The sequence below is a fragment of the Delphinapterus leucas genome, chromosome 2, assembly GCF_059928025.1.
Source record: "Delphinapterus leucas isolate spDelLeu-1000000601 "Yukka" chromosome 2, BTC_Dleu_Yukka2, whole genome shotgun sequence".
In the NCBI taxonomy this organism is placed as follows: domain Eukaryota; kingdom Metazoa; phylum Chordata; class Mammalia; order Artiodactyla; family Monodontidae; genus Delphinapterus; species Delphinapterus leucas.
This window is the reverse complement of record NC_143130.1, coordinates 16,426,263-16,450,150: the sequence shown is the minus strand read 5'-3', so window position 1 is coordinate 16,450,150 and position 23,888 is coordinate 16,426,263. Positions and strand designations below refer to the sequence as shown.

The 23,888-nt window shown below is 36.5% G+C and overlaps 1 protein-coding gene across 1 annotated transcript in view; it reads right to left on the bottom strand.

The window, feature by feature from the left end:
* CCDC7 (coiled-coil domain containing 7) overlaps positions 1-23,888 on the bottom strand; it is a 326,255-nt gene that overhangs the window by 29,315 nt on the left and 273,052 nt on the right. Inside the window, exons 40-42 of the mRNA XM_089906460.1 lie at positions 17,268-17,473; positions 16,409-16,544; positions 534-12,916 (exon numbers count right to left, since the gene is read on the bottom strand). Of these exons, the coding sequence (XP_089762586.1) occupies positions 17,427-17,473 (47 nt within the window). The 3' untranslated portion in view covers positions 534-12,916; positions 16,409-16,544; positions 17,268-17,426. The remainder of the gene's footprint in view (positions 1-533; positions 12,917-16,408; positions 16,545-17,267; positions 17,474-23,888) is intronic.

The window sequence follows — 23,888 nt, the reverse complement described above, 5'->3', positions numbered from 1 at the left end:
CACACTATGCAAATTTAAAATACTTGCATAAAACATATTTTTCAAACATCAAATTTATCTAAGGACACATTAAATACATTAGAGCAAATGCCTGTAGCTGAGTAGTAGAGTGGGAAAAGGATAGGGATGAATGTGATGATGTAAAAATAAGAGAGGGACCTTGAATAAACTAGTGATGATAATATGCCACAGTATTAGTAGTATGACTAACTCAACTCTATCTCCCTTCAGTTTAAAAAAAAAAAAAGCAAAGTTAGAAGTGTTACACATTCACAATCCATTTAAGGAAAAGTCACTCAGTATTGAATTGTATCTTTCTATTTGAATACAGAAAAATAATTACCATTCAAGCTTACTGTTTTATATAAAATTTTAATATTAAAATCAACAAAATGTAGGTAGAAAATTCAGTGATATCTCAGAGTTTACATTAGTTTATTGATGCTATTATTTAAAAATTTTTAAATATAATTTTCAAGAAAATAATTGCTAAAGTTAAGTGACCCAGATATGAAATTTTGTTATACTCTTACCTTTATGTGACTTTGCTCTCTGTATCCTCTGGAAAACAAATTTATAAACTCTTCTAAAAGCTTTAAAGTCTTTGCTCCTCTAGAATATTTTCAAAGCTTATTCTTGTTAGATTTTCTTCATTTTTCTCTAAATAAATTAAATAGCAAATTACCTTGAAAAATTATAATTAGAAAACAATGTAAACCTTTTTTATTGGGTAAAATATTCATAACATAAAATCTGTCATTTTACCTATTTTTAAGTGTACAGTTCAGTGGCATTGAGTACATTCACAGTGATGTGCAACCATCACTATCGTTCATCTCCAGAACTTTTTTTTAATCTTTCCAATCAGAAACTTTGTCCATTAAATAATAACTCCCCATTCACCTTTTCCCTAGCCCCTGGCAACCATTCTAACTTTTGTCTCTATGAATTTGAGTACTCTATCTCATGTATGTGGAATCATGCAGTATTTGCCCATTTGAGACTGGCTTATTTCACTTACATAAGTCTTCAAGGTTCATCCATGTTGCATCATGTGTCAGAATTTCCTTCTTTTTTCACGCTGAATAATATGACATTGTATGTACATGTATCATTTTCTTTATGCATTCATCCATTGTTGGAGACTTGGACTGCTTCTATCTTTCGGCTATTGTGGAATAATGCTGCTATAAACAGGAGTATACAAATATCTGTTTCAGTCTCTGCCTTCAATTCTTTTGGGTATATGTTTCATTATTTTCAGGAACTGCCATACATTTTCTACCGTAAACGTACCGTTTTACCTACTTGCTATTTTCTGTGATTAAAAAAAATTAGCCATTCTAATGAATGTGAGGTGATATCTCATTGTGGTTTTGTTTTGCATTTTCTTAATAATTAGTGATGTTGAACGTCTTTTCACATACTTGTTGGCCATTTATTTCCTTTAGAGAAATGTCTATTCAAGTCATTTGCCCATTTTTTTAAAATAAATTTATTATTTATTTATTTATTTTTGGCTGCATTGGGTCTTTGTTGCTGCACACGGGTTTTCTCTAGTTGTGGTGAGTGGGGCCTTCTCTTTGTTGCAGTGCACGGGCTTCTCATTGTGGTGGCTTCTCTTGTTGCAGAGCATGGGCTCTAGGTGCATGGGCTTTCAGTAGTTGCAGCACGTGGGCTCAGTAGTTGTGGCTCACGGGCTCTAGGGTATATGGGCTTCAGTAGTTGTAGTGCATGGGCTCAGCAGTTGTGGCTCACAGGCTCTAGGGCACACGGGCTCCAGGGCACATGGGCTTCAGTAGTTGTAGCACACGGGCTTAGTTGCTCCGTGGCATGTGGGATCTTCCCGGACCAGGGATCGAACCCGTGTCCCCTGCATTGGCAGGCAGATTCTTAACCACTGTGCCACCAGGGAAGTCCCCATTTGCCCATTTATAAATCAGGTTTTTGTTTTTGTTATTGAGTTGTAGGAGATATTTATATATTCTGGATCTTAATGCCATATCAGATATATGATTTGCAAATATTTTCTCCCATCCTGTGGATTGCCTTTTCACTCTGTTGATAGTATCCTTTGATGTAGAAAAGGTTTAAATTTTGTTGAAGTCCAGTTTATCTATTTTTTCCTTTGTTGTCTGTGCTTTTCGCATCAGATTCAAGAAATTGTCAAATCTAATGTCATGAAGCTTTCCCCATTTTAAGTTTTGTAGTTTTAGCACTCATGTTTACATCTTTATCTACTTAGAATTTTTAAATATGTGTAAGGTAAGGATCCAACTTTTTCTTTGCATGTGGATATCCAGTTTTCCCAGCACCACTTGTTGAAGAGACTGTTTTCCCCACTGAATGGTCCTAACACCCCTGTCAAAATTTATTCGACCATATATGCTAGGGTTTATCTATGGGCTCTCTATTGTATTTGATTAGTCTATATGCCTGTCTGCATGCCAGTACCGCACTGTTTTGTTTATGTAGTTTTGTGGAAAATTTTGGTATCAGAACTAAAACCTCCAAATTTTTTCTCCTTTTTCAAGATTGTCTTGGCTATTTGGGTTCCCTTGTGGGTTCATATAAATTTTAGTATGGATTTTTCTATTTCTGCAAAAATTTAACTCAAATTTTGATAAGGATTGCATTGAATCTGTAGACCATTTGGGATAATACTGACATCCTAACAGTATTATCTTCCAGTCCATGAACATGGGAAGTCTTTTCATTTATTTGTGTCTTTAATTTCTTTCTGCAATGTTTTGTAGTTTCAGTGTACAAATCTTTTGCCTTCTTGGCTAAGTTTATTGCTAAGTATTTTATTCTTTTTGATACTATCATTAACAAAATTATTTTCTTCTTTTTCAGATTGGCCATTGTTAGTGTAGAAACACAACTGATTTTTGTGTGTTGATTTTGCATCCTTCAACTCTGCTAAATTTATTAGTTTTTAACAGTTTTTCTGCATGTGGAATCTTTAGGGTTTTCTACACATAAGGTGATCATGTTGTCTAAAAATATAATTTGACTTTTTCCTTTCCAGTTTGGATTCCTTTTATTAATTTTTCTTTCCTAATTACTCTGGCCAGGACTTCCAGTACTATATTAAATAGAAATGGCAAGAGTCAGAATATTATCTTGTTCCTGATCTTAGAGGAAAAGCTTTCAGTCTTTCATAATTGAGTATGTTAACTGTGGACTTTTCATATATGGCTTTATCATGTTGAGTTAGTTTCCTTCTATTCCTAGTTTTTTGGGTGTTTTTAATCATGAAAAGGTATTGAATTATGTCAAATGCTTTTTCTGCGTCAGTTGAGATGATCATGTGTTTTCTTTCATTCTGTTAATGTGGTACACTTCATTCAATAATTTTAATATGTTGAACCACACTTGCATTCCATTAATAAATACCACTTGGTCATGGTTTGTAAACCTTTAACTGTTGAATTCAGTTTTCTAGCATTTTTTTGAGTATTTTTACATTAATATATACAAGTGATACTGGTCTATATTTTTCTTCCCTTGTGATGTCTTTGTCTTTGGAATCAGGGTAATGCAGACTATTAGAATGAATGAGGAACTGTTCACTCTTTCAATTTTTTAAGAGTTTGAATTAAGATTGATGTTAATTTTTCTTTAAACATTTGGTACAACTCACCCATGACGCCACCTGTTCTGGGACTTTTCTTTGTCGGGAGGTTTTTGATTACTGCTTCAGTTTCCTTGGTATTACAACTATGTTCAGATTGCCTATTTATTTATGATCACTGTTACTAGGCTTTTTCTTTTTTAAATTTTTTTCTGTTTTTTTAAATTGAAGTACAATTGACTTACAATATTGTATTAGTTTCAGATTTCAACATAGTTATTTGATGTTTTTATACACTACAAATGATCACCACAATAATCTAGTTACCATCTGTCACCATATAAAATTATTATATTATTGGCTATATTGCCTATGTGATACATTACACCCCTGTGACTTATTTACAACTGGAAGTTTGTATGTATGTCTTAATCTCCCTCACCTATTTATCAAACCCCTCCCCCCCTCCCCTATGTCAACCACCAGTTTTTTCTCTGTATCTATGAGTCTGGTTCTGTTTTGTTATGTTTGTTCATTTATTTTGTTTCTTAGATTTCACATATAAACGAAATGGTGTATAGTATTTGTCTTTCTCTTTCTGACATTTCACTTAGCATAATACCCTCTAGGTCCATCCCTGTTGTTGCAAATGGCAAGATTGCTTTTGGTTTTATGGCTAATATTCAATTATGTGTGTGCATACACACACACATACACGTCTTTATCCATTCACAAGTGAGACTCTTGTAGGCAGCATATATATGCATTTTGTATTTTATCCATTCAACCACTCTTTTTTTTTTTTTTGCTGTGTTGGGACTTCATTTCTGTGTGAGGGCTTTCTCTAGTTGTGGCAAGCGGGGGCCACTCTTCATCACGGTGCGTGGGCCTCTCACTATCGCGGCCTCTCTTGTTGCGGAGCACAGGCTCCAGACGTGCAGGCTCAGTAGTTGTGGCTCACGGGCCTAGTTGCTCCGCGGCATGTGGGATCTTCCCAGACCAGGGCTCGAAACCATGTCCCCTGCATTAGCAGGCAGATTCTCAACCACTGCGCCACAAGGGAAGCCCTGTGTTGTTTTTTTAAATTTTTAGCTGCGTTGGGTCTTCGTTGTCGTGTGTGGGCTTCTCATTGTGGTGGCTTCTCTTGTTGCGGAGCATGGGCTCTAGGAGCATGGGCTTCAGTAGTTGTGGCATGCGGGCTCAGTAGTTGTGGCTCGCGGGCTCTAGAGCTCAGGCTCAGTAGTTGTGGCACATGGGCTTAGTTGCTCCACAGCATGTGGGATCTTCCCAGACCAGGGATCGAACCCATGTCCCCTGCATTGACAGGCAGATTGTTAACCACTGCACCACCAGGGAAGTCCCTACTCTGTGCCTTTTCATTGAAGTATTTAGTCCATTTATACTTAAAGTAATTATTGATGCAAATGTACTTATTGTTTTCTGGTTGTTTTTGTAGTTCATTTTTGTTCCTTTCTTCTTCTTTTGCTCTCTTCTTTTGTGATCTGACTAGTTTCCAGAGCTCCTAAAATGTTATTTTAGTCAGCCTTTAGGTTTTTCCAAGCTTCCTAGTCCACCATCTTGCTGATGTCACTCCTCAAAGACAATGTAAATCTTGTAAATTTTTAACAAGTTTTAATTATCAATTAGTACCATTTTCCCCTTCAGTCACCTTAGCAATGGAAGGTACCTATGGGAATTCCCAACTTCATTTCTTATTTCTAAGTAAGACTGTAATGAAATAGGTTAAAAAAAAAAATCTTGCCAATCTAAGCATAACCTTAGGCCCTTTGAAATTTTTCTTTCTCCATCCCAGACCTACTTGAAACCAGGTTTCTCCATATTGGTGATGCAATCTCTAAAGGTAAGTAATTGTGAACATGAGTTTATAATCTACCTCTTCAGCCAACTCATGACTTGAAATTGTCATCTTACCCAATTCAGTCTTATTATTCCCTTTTTGCCCTATATCTAAGCCCTTCAGTTTTCATTTTGGACAACTCTCTTAAGTCAGACCTGTGTGGTGCATCCTTCATTTGCCACTCAGCCATTAAATCCAATTTTGTTTTCAGACTTCTATTTGAACAGCCTAGTTTATTTTGTTTCGTACATACCTCATATCTTCATCACACTTTCATTGCTACTATCCTATTTGATTCTTACAGTCGTTGGTCATTAAGCTTTATCCAAGGCCTTTAATGTCAATCACTTTATCCTTACCTCTGAGGCATATATGATGTGTTCTACACACTTTGGAAAAAGGAAACATAATCTTGCAGTATTATGGTTAAATTATGAAAGCGAACATATATTATCAAAACAGAACCCTTAAAAGACAAGAGAAATCCCCTGAAAGAAAAAACAATGAAACAGACCTCTCCAGTCTACCAGATCCCAAGTTCAAAAAGGAGGTAATAAAAATACTGAAGGAGTTAAGAAGGGCTATCAATAGAAATGCAGATCATTGTAACAAGGAACTAGAAACTATAAAGATGAGCCAATGAAAATTAGAAAACTCACTTGCTGAGATGAAAGCTGAGCAAATGGCAATAAATAGCAAACTAGATAATGCAGAAGAATGAATAAGTGATCTGGCAGAGAGGATAATGGAAATCACCCAATCAGAAAGCAGACAGAAAGACAAATGAAAAAAAATGAAAGCAACATATGAGACCTATGGGATAATATAGAGCAAGACAGTCCATACATAATAGGGATCCTAGAAAGAGAAGAAAGAGAAAAGGGGATCGAAAATGTATTTGAAGAAACTATGGCTGAAAATTTCTGAAACCTAAAGAAGGAAACATATCCAGGTACAGGAAGCACAAGATAAACCCAAACAGACCTACACCAAGACATATTATAATTAAACTGACAAAAGTTAAAGAGAGGATTCTAAAGGCAGCATGAGAAAAACAAAGAGTTAGTTACAAGGGACCCCCAAAAGGTTATCAGCTGATTTCTCTAAAGAGAGAGATTATCATACTAAGTGAAGTAAGACAGAGAAAGACAAATATATGGTATCACTTATATGTGCAATCTTAAAAAATGATACAAATGAACTTATTTGCAAAACAAAAACAGACTCACAAACATAGAAAACAAACTTGGTTACCAAAGGGGAAAGTTCAGGGCGGGGAGGGGGGGATAAATTAGGAGTTTGGGATTAACAGATACAAACTACTATATATAAACAACAAGGTCCTGCTGTATAGCACAGGGAACTATATTCAATATTTTGTAATAAACTATAATGGAAAAGAATATGAAAATATAAAAGTATATATAATTTACATATATATAAGTCTATACATACATATAACTGAATCACTTTGCTGTACACCAGAAACTAACAAAACATTATAAATTAACAATATTTCAATTTAAAAAAGTGTTATACATAGATATGTGTATTATACATACTTATGTATTCACAAATTCTGTATATAATTCACCTTACTATATACATATTCATTTAACATTTGTTTCCCTCATTAGATTCTGAGTTGATGAAATGATGCTTGATTGGTTTACCCTTGTAAACCTAACAATTAACACTGTGCCTGGATATAATAAACACTGAATTTTAACTGAATTAATAAATGAATGGAAAAAAACAAATATAACCTGTTCTTCTGTCCAAATCTTAAATTTAGGGTTTCCTGTTCATATTCTCATTTCATTATACAAATACTCTCTGGGTGATTACTGAAAAATGTTTAAAAAAGAATTCTAGACTTACATACAAGTTGCAAAAATAGTATGAAGACTTTCCAACATACCCATTACCATGGGGTTTATTCTAGGCTTTCCAATTTACTTACCTATAATTTCTCTCTCCAGCACTGAGAAACCTGGCTCTTACATTCCATCATTCCTGTATTTATTTGTTCAACCCCAGTATACACGTATATTCAGAATTGGTAGCCTGTACTCCTGCAAGAAACAAATTTATTGACTAGAGTTTAGTGTTTACATACATTATTTTTGTCTTGAATTTCAGTTACCAGTGTAATTTGATTTTCTTCAATCAATATTGTACTTAAAGGATTATTCTTAATTAAGAAAAGCTTATAAAGCATTTTCAGTGGTTCTGATGATAATAATTAGGTCATCTTTGGTGCCAGGCACTGACCCAGGACTCTATTTTTAATATTGTCTCATTTAACTGCCTTTAAAATATTTTTCAGTTTTACTCAAGCTCCACCAACAGGAATAACTTATTATGAAGGTAGAATTTGACTCGATGTTAAGAACCATTTCTGACACTGAGAGACTTCCTACAAACAAGAAAGCGAGACTATTCTAGCTAGATAGTAGAGGCCAAAAAACCATCTTTCAAGTGTCAAATTGTAAAAGTAATTCTACATGGAGAAGAATTCTATGTTGTATATGATTTGTTACAAGTTGTGCTCTAAAATCGAGGGTGTTTAAAGAAATATATTCTACAAAATGAAGGTAGAGAAAATAGGATAAAATATTATCCTTCCCCTACATCTCACATTCAGGTCTCACATTTATCAAAATAAATTACTGTGCTGATGAAATATATATATATATATATATATATATATATATATATATAGTCTTAAAATTTGTGTATCTGTATATAAAATTTGTCAATCTATGTATCACTGAGGTGACAAAGAAACCACTTTCAATCTGTCTCTGGGATCTATAATGACTATATATTACATACTGAGTTCCTATAGGTGAAAGATTCTGTTTTTTTTTTAACATCTTTATTAGAGTATAATTGCTTTACATGGTTGTGTAGTTGCTGCTGTATAACAAAGTGAATCAGTTATACGTATACATATATCCCCATATCCCCTCCCTCTTGTGTCTCCCTACCACCCTCCCTATCCCACCCCTCTAGGTGGTCACAAAGCACCGAACTGATCTCCCTGTGCGATGCAGCTGCTTCCCACTAGCTATCTATTTTACATTTGGTAGTCTATGTATGTCAGTGCTACTCTCTCACTTTGGCCCAGTTTACCCTTCCCCCTCCCCGTGTCAAGTCCATTCTCTACGTCTGCATCTTTATTCCTGTCCTGCCCCTAAGTTCATCAGAACCTTTTTTTTTTTTTTTTAGATTCCATATATATGTGTTAGCATATGGTATTTGTTTTTCACTTTCTGACTTTCTTCACTCTGTATAACGGACTCTAGTTCCTTGTTTCTTTTTATGGCTAATATTCCATCATATATATGTGCCACATCTTCTTTATGCATTCATCTGTCGATGGACACTTAGGGTGCTTCCATGTCCTGGCTATTGTAAATAGTGCTGCAATGAACATTGTGGTACATGACCCTTTTTGAATTATGGTTTTCTCAGGGTATATGCCTAATAGAGGGATTGCTGGTTCATATGGTAGTTCTATTTTTAGTTTTTTAAGGAACCTCCATACTGTTCTCCATAGTGGCTGTATCAATTTTACATTCCCATCAACAGTGCAGGAGGGTTCCCTTTTCTCCACACCCTCTCCAGCATTTATTGTTTGTAGATTTTTTGCTGATGGCCATTCTGACTGGTGTGAGGTGATACCTCATTGTAGTTTTGATTTGCATTTCTCTAATAATTAGAGATGTTGAGCATCTTTTCATGTGTTTGTTAGCAATCTGTATATCTTCTTTGGAGAAATGTCTATATAGGTATTCTGCCCATTTTTGGATTGGATTGTTTGTTTTTTTGATATTGAGCTGCATGAGCTGCTTGTATATTTTGGAGATGAATCCTTTGTCAGTTGCTCTGTTTGCAAATATTTTCTTCCATTCTGAGGGTTGTCTTTTCGTCTTGTTTATGGTTTCCTTTGCTGTGCAAAAGCTTTTAAGTTTCATTAGGCCTCATTTATTTTTGTTTTTATTTCCATTTCTCTAGGAGGTGGGTCATCTTGCTGTATGTCACAGAGTGTTCTGCCTATGTTTTCCTCTAAGAGTTTTATAGTGTCTGGCTTTACATTTAGGTCTTTAATCCATTTTGAGTTTATTTTTGTGTATGGTGTTAGGGAGTGTTCTAATTTCATTCTTTTACATGTAGCTGTCCAGTTTTTGCAACACCACTTACTGAAGAGGCTGTCTTTTCTCCATTGTATACTCTTGCCTCCTTTATCAAAGATAAGGTGACCATATGTGCATGGGTTTATCTCTGGGCTTTCTATCCTGTTCCATTGATCTACATTTCTGTTTTTGTGCCAAAGCTACTGTCTTGATTACTGTAGCTTTGTAGTATAGTCTGAAGTCAGGGAGCCTGATTCCTCCAGCTCCGTTTTCTCTTTCTCAGTTTGCTTTGGCTATTCGGGGTCTGCTGTGTTTCCATACAAATTGTGAAATTTTTTGTTCTAGTTCTGTGAAAAAATGCCATTGTAGTTTGATAGGGATTGCATTGAATCTGTAGATTGCTTTGGGTAGTACAGTCATTTTCACAATGTTGATTCTTCCAATCCAAGAACATGGTATATCTCTCCATCTGTTTGTATCATCTTTAATTTCTTTCATCAGTGCCTTATAGTTTTCTGCATACAGGTCTTTGTCTCCTTAGGTAGGTTTATTCCTAGGTATTTTATTCTTTGTTGCAATGGTAAATGGAGTGTTTCCTTAATTTCTCCTTCAGATTTTTCATCGTTAGTGTATAGGAATGCAAGAGATCTCTGTGCATTAATTTTGTATCCTCCTACTTTACCAGATTCATTGATTAGCTCTAGTAGTTTTCTGGTAGCATCTTTAGGATTCTCTGTGTACAGTATCATGTCATCTGCAGTCACAGTTTTAATTCTTCTTTTCCGATTTGGATTCCTTTTATTTCCTTTCCGTCTCTGATTGCTGTGGCTAAAACTTCCAAAACTATGTTGAATAACAGTGGTGAGAATGGACAACCTTGTCTTATTCCTGATCTTAGTGGAAATGGTTTCAGTTTTTCACCACTGAGAACGATGTTGGCTAGGGGTTTGTCATATATGGCCTATATTATGTTGAGGCAAGATCCCTCTCTACCTACTTTCTGGAGAGTTTTTATCATAAATGGGTGTTGAATTTTGTTGAAAGCTGTCTCTGCATCTATTGAGATTATCATATGGTTTTTATCCTTCAATTTGTTAATGTGGTGTATCACATTGATTGATTTGCATATGTCGAAGAATCCTTGCATTCCTGGGATAAGCCCCACTTGATCATGGTGTATGATCCTTTTAATGTGCTGCTGGATTCTGTTTGCTGGTATTTTGTTGAGGACTTTTGCATGTATGTTCATCAGTGATATTGGCCTGCAGGGTTTTTTTGTAACATCTTTCGTTTTGGTATCAGGGTGCTGGTGGCCCTGTAGAATGAGTTTGGGTGTGGTCCTCCCTCTGCTATATTTTGGAAGAGTTTGAGAAGGACAGGTGTTAGCTCTTCTCTAAATGTTTGATAGAATTTGCCTGTGAATCCATTGGTCCTGGGCTTTTGTTTGTTGGAAGAGTTTTAATCACAGTTTCAATTTCAGTGCTTGTGATTGGTCTGTTTATATTTTCTGTTTCTTCCTGGTTCAGTCTTGGAAGGTTGTGCTTCTCTAAGAATTTGTCCATTTCTTCCATGTTGTCCATTTTATTGGCATATAGTTGCTTGTAGTAATCTCTCATGATCCTTTGTATTTCTGCAGTGTCAGTTGTTACTTCTCCTTTTTCATTTCTAATTCTGTTGATTTGAGTCTTCTTCCTTTTTTTCTTGATGAGTCTGGCTAATGGTTTATCAATTTTGTTTATCTTCTCAAAGAACCAGGTTTTAGTTTTATTGATTTTTGCTATCGTTTTCTTCATTTCTTTTTCATTTATTTCTGATCTGATGTTTCTGTCCTTCTGCTAACTTTGGGTTTTTTTTTGTTCTTTCTCTAATTGCTTTAGGTGTAAGTTTAAGTTGTTTGAGATTTTTCTTGTTTCTTGAGGTAGGATTGTATTGCTATAAACTTCCCTCGTAGAATTGCTTTTGCTGCATCCCACAGGTTTTGGGCCATTGTCATTTTTTTCTAGGTATTTTTTGACTTCCTCTCTGATTTCTTCAGTGATCTCTTGGTAATTTAGTAGCATATTGTTTAGCCTCCATGTGTTTATATTTTTTACAGGTTTTTTTCCTGTAATTGATATCTAGTCTCATAGCATTGTGGTCGGAAAAGATACTTGATACGATTTTAATTTTCTTAAATTTACCAGGGCTTGATTTGTGACCCAAGATATGATCTATCCTGGAGAATGTTCCATGAGCACTTGAGAAGAAAGTGTATTCTGTTGTTTTGGGATGGGATGTCCTATAAATACCAATTAAGTCTATCTTGTTTAATGTATCATCATTTAAAGCTTGTGTTTCCTTATTTATTTTCATTTTGGTTGAGCTGTCCATGGGTGAAAGTGGGGTGTTAAAGTCCCCTCCTATTATTGTGTTACTGTCAGAAGATTCTTAAATGTAGAAATTTAAATAACTATTGATATTTTTTTTACTAAATCAGTAGCCTATCAACATAAGCACGTTTTGAAATGGTGCAATAATTCTAGATTCTGGAAAAAATCTAATTAAATACATAAGAGTATTATTTTATTTAGTTTTACTTCATTTCAGTTTTCAAACAGATAGAGAACCAAAATATTAATAATATTTAGAACTGTTAGAAGCTGATAAAAATATCCTAAAAATAAATAAAAGACATTTTCACATCAAAAGAGGCACATGATTAGATAATAACCAGTCATGAAAATCTATCAGTCTCAAGACCAAAAGAGAAAACAAGGCAACAATAAAGATACTAGACTACTAACTTAATATTTACAAGTTTTTTCCTCTTATTCTTTTCAATGTTCCTTTAACACTAATACCAGTTATACTTGATATTCATTAATAACATTCCCACACAGAATAAGTTCTTCGAATTTATAAATAATGTCTTTTATAGTTCAGCTAGAGCTAGTAGTATGATTTGCAGTCTCACTAGGTTTAATAAATATTACATAAATAATAACTTTGTTCTGATCTCTTCATTGAATTTACAGTTTTAATATGAAAAAAACTAAAGCAAAATCTTTTCTAAATTCAGTTCCTCTATCTGGAACTGTAAGATATGTATGGCAGTGACTTTTCTCTATATAGTATCATAAAGAATAGATTTGCAACTAATTGACACAAATAATTATGACATTTTCAAGACATGCAGAGCACAAATTTCATTTAATTGCTTTTACACCACACCAGAAGGCATTACAGGGACATGAGTGAATAGAAGCAAGTTGGAACTTCAACAGAGAGCTGCTTTCTTAACATCAGCAACAAAGGCTTTTATCTTAGCTTCAAATTTGTTCCACATGGTAAAGAAGCGTTCTGAAAATAAACCAAGTTGTTATATTTTTCATTTAATTGAACTTCTAATATACACACAAGCATTTCTAAAACTTTCAGCTTTGTGCATCTCTCATCATTAGAGGAGTAAATTCTACACTAATTGCATGGCATTTTTCAAAATATTATCTAGCGAGTTTGGTTTTCAAAATCAATGATCTTTCTCTCAATGCTTAAAAAATTCATTTTAGCTGAACCTTGACAAAAAAAATCCCTCCTTTAGTAAACTTTGGTTGGGTTCCTCTAAGACCTCTTTTCAAGTAGGCCTCATACTTGGCCCTGTCCTTGGCCTGCCCTCATCAAGAAGGCTGTTAGGGTAATTTAGTAGGAATCCCCCACCCCTGATGCCTCCTCTTAGTAATGTTACATCCACTGATCCACTCACTTACTCTGCTCATTGGCTATAAATCCCCAGCTGTTTTTGCTATGTTTAGAGTTGAATTCAGTCTTTGTCCCCTACTGCAGTAGTGTCAAATAAAGTCTTAATTACCATTTTAAACAAATATCAGAATAATTTTTTTAAAATAACATTGTAAAGCTGGCTATTATGGACTATGGCCTTTTGGTGGGATATATACTAGAGATTAAAATCCTGGACTTTAGAGTCCAATTTTATGGGTTCCCATCCTTTATCTGCTGCTAATGTGCTCTATGACCTTGAGCAATTTAAATGAACTTGTGTCCTTGACTCTCAGATGATGAACACATGCTCTGAACAGACAGACTTAACCATGAGACTATATGTACACATGAGAGCCTGTCCACACATAGTTTCTACCACTCTGACCCATGCCCAAACTGAAAGGCTTGGGAATTCTAAGATAGGAATTATGCTTGTATTTTGGGGAACTGAGAAAGTTGACCATGGGCACCCAGCCTGTAGCTTGCCATCTGCAACTCAGGCACCACACTGGCTGTCTGGAAGGTGATAGGAGGGTAGAAAAGGTATGGGAGAGAGAACAATCACAATGCTTTTTCTCTTCCCAATCTGTATGTTCAGAGATAGCAGTCTATGTCTCCGTGAAACTCTTGAATTGTGGGTTCCTGCCATTCGATTAAAGCAATGATAGACTTCAAAATGTCAAGCAGCTGCACGGACCAGGATTTCATTCAATGAGAAGCTATCAATACCCTGGATTCTAGTGACCAATACCCCTATTCCCTGGCCCAGTGATTCAGCCATTTCTGTTGAAAATTCATATCCTATAAGTTACAGTTACTGCCTACACCTTGTTTAAAAATTCCATTTTAGTTGCCACTGCAGTGCTCACTGACCTAGAGAGGAGCATAACAAACTGAGAATTGTTTTCTAAATCAGAAAACAATTGCATGATGCCCCTGCCTCAGGAACCTAACTGTGTAATCTGGTATCTAGGAAACTCTACTCTCTCTCCGCACCTGAAATCATGGCCCTGTGCAAGAAGTTAGCCACCAATATACAGAGGGGGAAAATATGTTCCTTGAACCACGCCCCTCCCCCCAAGTAATCTCACGTTCTTGAAAAGAAAAATAAGGATTTTTACCTCTCATCAAATACTAAAATATCAAGTGGTTACATTTAGATTACCATCTGCTCCTGTTGCTCTCTAATCTCCTGGACCAGCTCTATGAGACATTTTGGAACTGAATGTTTAAGATACCAATATATGATTTCAATTAAGGATTGTGACAAGTAGAAAACAGAATGCTAGAGGTACTCTCGCCAACTGAATAAGCCTCAACAGCATGAATGATCACATAATTTTTTTTTTTTCTTGCGATACGCGGGCCTCCCACTGTTGTGGCCTCTCCCGCCGCGGAGCACAGGCTCCGGACGTGCAGGCCCAGCAGCCGCGGCTCACGGGCCCAGCCGCTCTGCGGCACGTGGGACCCTCCCGGACCGGGGCACGAACACGCGTCCCCCGCATCGGCAGGCGGACTCCCAACCACCGCGCCACCAGGGAAGCCCCCACATAATTTTTATGAACAAAAAATTATTCTACTACCTTCTGGACAGAGCTTGTTTATAAAGATGATATTCTAATTTACATAACAAAGCAGACCTCACATTAAACTTTGGATTAGGTAGTCCAGATCTCTCTTTAGCAGTACCATTTTTAGAACAACCATAGTAAAAAATGTACTCAGAAGTCTAGAGAAATACTGTGCCATTTTCAGTTTACTTAAAGCATTAATATGATCTCTAAAAGTTTTTAGGTTTTGAGTGAATCACAATAAAACCAAAGGAATTATTGAATTTCTAGTGATCATTAGATATTCATTCTTATAACTGTGCCCTGACTACTAATTATCTGACTTCCTCAAGAATGGATGAGACTTGCCTTATCTTTGAAGGCAACCAAAGCCTTCCAAAGGCTGTAGCCTACTCACTTTTGCCCACTAATCCTGGCTGAATTTGAGCTATTCAGAGTCCGTGGTTGAAACTGACATCGTCTGCTCAATATTAAGGGCCATCCTGCTATCCTAAGAAGCATTACATCTTATCCAACAGCTCTGCTGAAATACTACTCCTGCTCCTACTTCTCCTGGGAGATATATTTAGTTGTACTGGTCATTAATCAGTAAAAAGGTTTCCTATATGTCCTTCTGGATAGCTCACTGCCTTCCCAGGTCCTGACTGGTTGCTGGATCACTGATAATTCTTGAGTTGTGCTGTCCAGTATAGGAGCCACAAACCATATATTGCTATTTAGATTTAAACTAATTAAAATATACTAACCACATTTTAAGAGCTCAATAGCTGCATATGGCTCATAGCTCCCATATTGGAGGGCAGAGATATAGAACATTTCCATTACCACAGGAAATTCTGTTGGAGAGTGCTTGGAGAGGAAGTCATAATTGCCATGAACGAGGTGGTCTGGGAGAAGAAACATTTAAGTGAACCCAATATAGACTGAATTTATTTATTGGGCCCCACTAGGCCAGTAGTTACAAGACCTGGATTAAAAAAAAAATCAGCCACAACCATTTGTATATGGGCTGAGGTATCAGTTGATTTCCCTTATATCATCAAATAATAAGCATCATGGTGCTCAACTCTGGCTGCACGGTTTAATCACCTAAGGAGAATCTGGTTTAATTGGTCTGGGGCTGGGGCAGAGAACTGGTAGCTTTTAAAGCACCCCAGGTGAATCCTATTTTGTAGATAGGCTTGAAAAGCACTGATTTAGCACATATATTAGCTCATTTAATCAAATGATCACATAATTAATGTATAAATTATATTCACTGTTATCTAGATAGTCCACAGAAGCAAACTGAGAAGTTGGATTGGGTCCAGCAATCACCATTCATAGGATCAGACTGCCATGCTGAATTTACGTTGGAAAAATAATTCTAGAGAGAAGTATAAAATTTGCATTGCTCACAATCCAATTACTGGCAACTTGCAACAATTCTCCTATTCATTTCTGCATATATTCTCTCTAAAACCCTCACAAAAGTTATTAATACACATTATTTTTATATTACCTCTGGGACCTTTCACAGTTTCAGAAAATCAGTAATTAGTGAAGAATTCCTCCATTTATTTTCTCTTGACTGATACTTTATGCTCACTCAATTGATGATTTCTTCTTGCCATGTAAGTTGTACTTTGTTTTTACTACTGTATAAAATATAAATAATATTTTATAATGGGAGATTATAGAGGATAGCCACTATTTCATCAACTTTATTCCACTCTATATTGTTTCTGTAGAAATCCAAATTTCCTTATATTGATACAAAAGATAACTCCAAAATACTTAGGTTAATATTATTACTAACTGCTCTAATTCTTGCTGACAAAATATAGTAACATTCAAGGTACAAAAGGATTTTCTATAAGTTTAAATACCTATGTCAGTAATAATCCAGACTGGATTATAGACAGTTTCATCCAATAATATTTATGCTTCCCAGGGCACAGTAAAAATGTGGTTAAAAATAATATCTTAACTATTATTAAAATTGCTAATAACACTGACTGTTACATATATGTGTACAATATTATACATAATAAACATATGTATACATTATACATTATTATAATAATAAGATTGTTAACAATATTATTAACATTGGTTGGCAAGATTCACGTCTTTAAAATTCTTATCACTTGTATTTTGTCTCATTACAAATTCCACAGAATATGCTCCAACACATATCAATTAGGTTATTGTCATGTGACATTTATGTTTATTTCCTTTCCTTTTTGAAATTGGTTGTGCAGTGTTTAAACATTGCTATTTTGAATCAGGTGAATATTTTTATCAGTTGTAATTTATTCAATAAAAGACAACTGTAACTTTTTCAAACTTAGGAAAAAGAAAAAGCCATTCAAACTCACCGTCCATGATCTGGGTCTACCCTGTTTATTGAGGATCTTTCTCATTATTGTTCAATAAGCAGCGTCTACTCAAGGCAGTGTTATTTCCACTCTTGCAATTTCATTGCTGTCTTGACGAATTTGCTCATGTTATTTATTTTGCCCAGCATTAATTTATTCTCAAAAGTATGGGTGGGGTAGAGATTTTCGGGTAGCAGTATATGGCACTTTAAAGGAAAATTATTGTGTGATTAAAAAAATAGTTCTATTAAATTTAATTATAGTTGATATAATTTTTATTATATGTGACAGCATGAAAAACAGAATATTATATACAAATATTAACAATGGAAATGGAAAAGAGTACATAAATCTAACTACCTATGTTTCTATAGAAATGTTTCTCCAATTTTAGCCTGCATCAGAATACCCAGAGAACCTGTTAAACAAATTAGTGGCCTTGAACCCCACAGCTTCTATTTCAGCAGGTCTGGGGTGGGGTCCAAGAATTTGTATTTCTAGTAAGTTCCTAGTTAATGCCCAGGCTGCCAGTCCAGGGACCACACTTTGAGAAGCATTGATAGAGGACTTCAAAAAGTTCAAGTTCACTAGAATACTGCTTTTTGGAATACATAAAATGTATATGCTTAATATATCTATGCTTTTCAAAAAATCAGTCAGTTTCAAATAAGTCAATTTCTGAGCTGCAAAAGAAAGGAATCAAAAGAAATCAGTTTCAGGGAAGAAACAGTGGCAATTCCTTTTAGGTGGAAGACTCATATCTCTGAACTGATGGCATCAAGATTGGATTATAAACTATCTACTGACCTCAATGATGTATGTTGCAACATTGTTATAGAAAGAAAACTGGAAACAACCAAAGTGCCCATTTAACAGAGGCCTAGTTAAGTAATATACTTTTATTGCCAATAATAACATACTTGTGGTATGCTCAGATATAAAGGACTTAAAAAGAATTTGGTTGATTTGGATATGCTGATGTGGAAATATTTTCAAGATATATTATTATGCTTTAAAAAGTAAAGGAACAAAAAAGATGGATAATTTCTTTGAATAAATAATGATAGAGGTGATGTCAGCAAGATAGAGGGCTAGGAGGTCCCAATGCTTGTCTCCTTCACAAACAAGCAAAATAATAAACGAACAACTGCAAACCAATGAAAATAGCTCTAGGAGAGCTCTGTACCACAAAGAAAAAGCAGCAGAAATCAGGAGGAGCTCAAAATCAAGGATGGCTGCATAAAAAATGCAGGAAGCATTTTACCTGAGTCACCTCATCTTCTAGCCCAGGCCAGTTAGGAGGGATCCCCTCAGAGGAATTTCACCCCATGAGGAAAAGGGGAGGAGAACCCCAGCAAGCCTCACTGCCATGGGGAACTCCCACATATGCACCAGTGCTAATCCCAAGCTGATGGAGCTGCCTGGAGTTCCCCCGCTACCACACCCCTCCCCCATTACTCCCCAGGGTTAGAGCTGTCATGGTAGTAAGACCTGTCACCAGGACCCAGTTGCTGCTGTGCCCCTTTCTCTGAGATTGGGAAGCCATAGCGCCTTACTGCCTATGGAACCAAATGAGCTGCCACTGCTCTGAGCCTCACCCCAGGTCCTAGATTGTGGCTTTGACTCACCATTGCCAGGCCAAGCTGCTGCTGCTCTGTACTCCACACTCTGTAGCCATTATCTGGACCCACCTGGCTTTAATGGGTTATCAGCTGGATGCACTGCTGCTGCTCTATGACTGCCTCCCTGGGCCAGAGTTGGGGCTTTGACACACCATCCCCATGCCATGCTGCTACTGCACCCTGCTCCCTGGGCCCAAGTCACTACTGCACCCTGTCATCCCAGGGCCCATGCTGTAGCTGAGTCCCCCTCTCTCCCCAAGTCACTGCAGCAAACTGCAGAGACCTAGACCTAGATTCCACAGGAGATGTGCACATGCCCACACCTCAGACTCTAGCGCCAGACAAGAACACTATAAGAAAAGAAAATTATAGGCCAATCCCTGATGACCATACATGCAAAAATTCTTAACAAAATACTAGCAAATAGAATTCAAGAGAACACTTAAAGGATCATAAGCCACAATCAAGTGGGATTCATCCCTGGGATGCAAGGATGATTCAATATAGCAAATCAATAAATGTGATATGCCCCATTAACAAAATTAAGGATAAAAATAGTATAATGAATTCAATAGATGAAGAAAAAATTTAACAAGTTTCAACACCCATTCATGATAAGAGGTTTCAACAAGTTAGGTATAGAAGGAATATACCTAACAAAGGCCATATATGACAAGTTCACAGCTAACATACTCAATGGTGATAAGTTAAAACCTTTTTCATCCAACATCAGGAACAAGACAAGGATGCCAACTCTCACCATTTCTACTCAAAATAGTACTGGAAGTTCTAGCCATAGCAGTTAGAGAAAAAATAGAAATAAAACACATTCACATCAGAAAGGAAGAAGTAAAATGTAGTTGTTTTCAGATGACATGATTTTATATATAGAAAATCCAAAAGACTCCACAAAAAAAGTTAGAACTAACAAATGAATTCAATAGAGTTGCAGGATACAAAATCAACATACAGAAATCAGTTGAATTTCTATATACTAACAGTGAAACATCTGAAAGAGAAAATAAGAAAAAAAATCCATTTTACAACAGCATGAAAAAAATACTTACGAATAAATTTAAGCAAAAACACTTTACCTTGAAAATTATAAGACAATGAGGAAAAGAATTAAAGAAGACACAAATAAATGGAAAGATATCCTGCGTTCTTGAATTGGAAGAATTAATATTGTGAAAATGTCCACACAAAGCCATGAAAAGATGCTCAGCCTCACTAATTATTAGAGAAATGCAAATCAAAAACACAAATTACCTCACACCTGTCAGAATGGCTATCATCAAAAAAGTCTACAAATAACAAATGTTGGCAAGGATGTGGAGAAAAAGGAACCATTGTACACTGTTGGTGGGAATGTAAATTGGTGCAGCCACTATGGAAAACAGTATGGAGGTTCCGGAAAAAAACTGAAAATGGAACTACCCTATGATCCAGCAATTCCTCTTCTGGGTATATATTCCGAAAAAAGTAAAAACACTAATTGGAAAAGATACATGTGCCCCAATATTCATAGCAGCACGATTTACAATAGCCAAGACACAGAAGCAACCCATGTACCCATCAACAGATGAATGGATTAAGTAGACGTGGTGGGTATATATACAGTGGAATATTAGTCATAAAAAGAATACTACCGTCTCACTCCCTCTTGCGAGAACACCAGAATCACAACTAGTTGCTGGACAATCATTGACAGGAAGACACTGGAACTCACCAAAAAAGATACCCCACATCCAAAGACAAAGGAGAAGCCACAATGAGATGGTAGGAGGGGCCCAATCACAGTAAAATCAAATCCCATAACTGCTGGGTGGGTGACTCACAGACTGGAGAACATTTATACCACAGAAGTCCACCCACTGGAGTGAAGGTTCTGAGCCCCACGTCAGGCTTCCCAACCTGGGAGTCCAGAAACAGGAAGACGAATTCCTAGAGAATCAGACTTTGAAGCCTAGTGGGAATTGACTGCAGGACTTCGACAGGACTGGGGGAAACAGAGACTCCACTCTTGGAGGGCACACACAAAGCAGTGTGCACATCGGGACCCAGGGGAAGAAGCAGTGACCCCAGGGGAGACTGAACCTGACCTACCTATTAGTGTTGGAGGGTGTCCTGCAGAGGCAGGGGCAGGGGGACTGTGGCTCACCGTGGGGAGAAGGACACTGGAGCAGAAGTTCGGGGAAGTAGTCCTTGGCGTGAGCCCTCCCAGAGTCTGTCATTAGCCCCACCAAAGAGCCAAGGTAGGCTCGTGTTGGGTTGCCTCAGGCCAAACAACCAACAGGGAGGGAACCCAGCCCCACCCATCAACAGTCAAGTGACTGAGCTCTTTGAGCAACAGTCAGCTCTACCCACCACCAGTCCCTTCCATCAAGCCTCTTAGATAGACTCATCCACCAGAGGGCAGAGACCAGAAGCAAGAAGAACAACAATCCTGCAGCCTGTGGAAGAAAAACCACATTCACAGAAAGATAGACAAGATGAAAAGGCAGAGGGCTATGTACCAGATAAAGGAACAAGATGAAACCCGAGAAAAACAACTAAATGAAGTGGAGATAGGCAACCTTCCAGAAAAAGAATTCAGAATAACGATACTGAAGATGATCCAGGACCTTGGAAAAACAATGGAGGCAAAGATCGAAAAGATAAAGAAATGTTTAACAAAGACCTCGAAGAATTAAAGAACAAATAGAGATGAACAATACAATAACTGAAATGAAAACTACACTAGAAGGAATCAATAGCAGAATATCTGAGGCAGAAGAACTGATAAGTGACCAGGAAGACAGAATGGTGGAATTCACTGCTATGGAAAAGAATAAAGAAAAAAGAATGAAAAGAAAGGAAGACAGCCTAAGAGACCTCTGGGACAACATTAAACGCAACAACATTCACATTATAGGGGTCCCAGAAGGAGAAGAGAGAGAGAAAGGACCAGAGAAAATATTTGAAGAGATTATAGTTGAAAACTTCCCTAACATGGGAAAGGAAATAGCCACCCAAGTCCAGGAAGTGCAGCGAGTCCCATACAGGATAAACCCAAGGAGAAACAGGTCGAGACACATAGCAATCAAATTGGCAAAAATTAAAGACAAAGAAAAATTATTGAAAGCAGCAAGAGAAAAACGACACATAACATACAAGGGAACCCCCATAAGGTTAACACTGATTTCTCAGCAGAAACTCTACAAGCCAGAAGGGAGTGGCATGATATACTTAACGTGATGAAAGGGAAGAACCTACAACCAAGATTACTCTACCCGGCAAGGATCTCATTCAGATTTGATGGAGAAATCGAAATCTTTACAGACAAGCAAAGGCTAAGAGAATTCAGCACCACCAAACCAGCTCTACAACAAATACTAAATGAACTTCTCTAAGTGGGAAGCACAAGAGAAGAAAAGGATCTACAAAAGCAAACCCAAAACAATTAAGAAAATGGTCATAGGAACATACATATCGATAATTACCTTAAATGTGAATGGATTAAATGCTCCAACCAAAAGACACAGGCTTGCTGAATGGATACAAAAACAAGATCCATACATAATGCTGTCTTCAAGAGACCCCCTTCAGACCTAGGGACACATACAGACTGAAAGTGAGGGGATGGAGAAAGATATTCCATGCAAATAGAAATCAAAAGAAACCTAGAGTAGCTATACTCATACCAGATAAAATAGACGTTAAAATAAAGAATGTTACAAAAGACAAGGAAGGACACTATATAATGATCAAGGGATCAATCCAAGAAGAAGATATAACGATTATAAATACATATGCACCCAACATAGGAGAACCTCATTACATAAGGCAACTGCTAACAGCTGTAAAAGAGGAAATCAACAGTAACACAATAATAGTGGGGGACTTTAACACCTCACTTACACCAATGGACAGATCATCCAAAATGAAAATAAATAAGGAAACAGAAGCTTTAAATGACACAACAGACCAGATAGATTTAATTGATATTTATAGGACATTCCATCCCCAAACAGCAGATTACACTTTCTTCTCAAGTGTGCACAGCACATTCTCCAGGACAGATCACATCGTGGGTCACAAATCAAGCCTCAGTAAATTTAAGAAAATTGAAATCATATCAAGCATCTTTTCTGACCACAACGCTATGAGATTAGAAATGAATTACAGGGAAAAAAACATAAAAAACACAAACACATGGAGGCTAAACAATACGTTACTAAATGACCAAGACATCACTGAAGAAATCAAAGAGGAAATCAAAAAATACCTAGAGACAAATGACAATGAAAACACGATGAGCCAAAACCTATGGGATGCAGCAAAAGCAGTTCTAAGAGGGAAGTTTATAGGTATACAAGCCTACCTCAAGAAACAAGAAAAATCGCAAGTAAACAATCTAACCTTACACCTGAAGGAACTAGAGATAGAAGAGCAAACAAAATCCAAAGGTAGCAGAAGGAAAGAAATCATAAAGATCAGAGCAGAAATAAATGAAATAGAAACAAAGAAAACAATAGCAAAGATCAATAAAACTAAAAGATGGTTCTTTGAGAAGATAAAGTTGATAAACCATTAGCCAGACTCATCAAGAAAAAGAGGGAGAGGACTCAAATCAATAAAATTAGAAATGAAAAAAGAGAAGTTACAACAGACACCGCAGAAATACAAAGCATCCTAAGAGACTACTACAAGCAACTCTATGCCAAAAAAATGGACAACCTGGAAGAAATGGACAAATTCTTAGAAAGGTATAACCTTCCAAGACTGAACCAGGAAGAAACAGAAAATATCAACAGACCAATCACGAGTAATGAAATTGAAACTATGATTAAAAATCTTCCAACAAAGAAAAGTCCAGGACCAGATGGCTTCACAGGTGAATTCTATCAAACATTTAGAGAAGAGCTAACACTCATCCTTCTCAAACTCTTCCAAAAAATTGCAGAGGAAGGAACACTCCCAAACTCATTCTATGAGGCCACCATCACCCTGATATGAA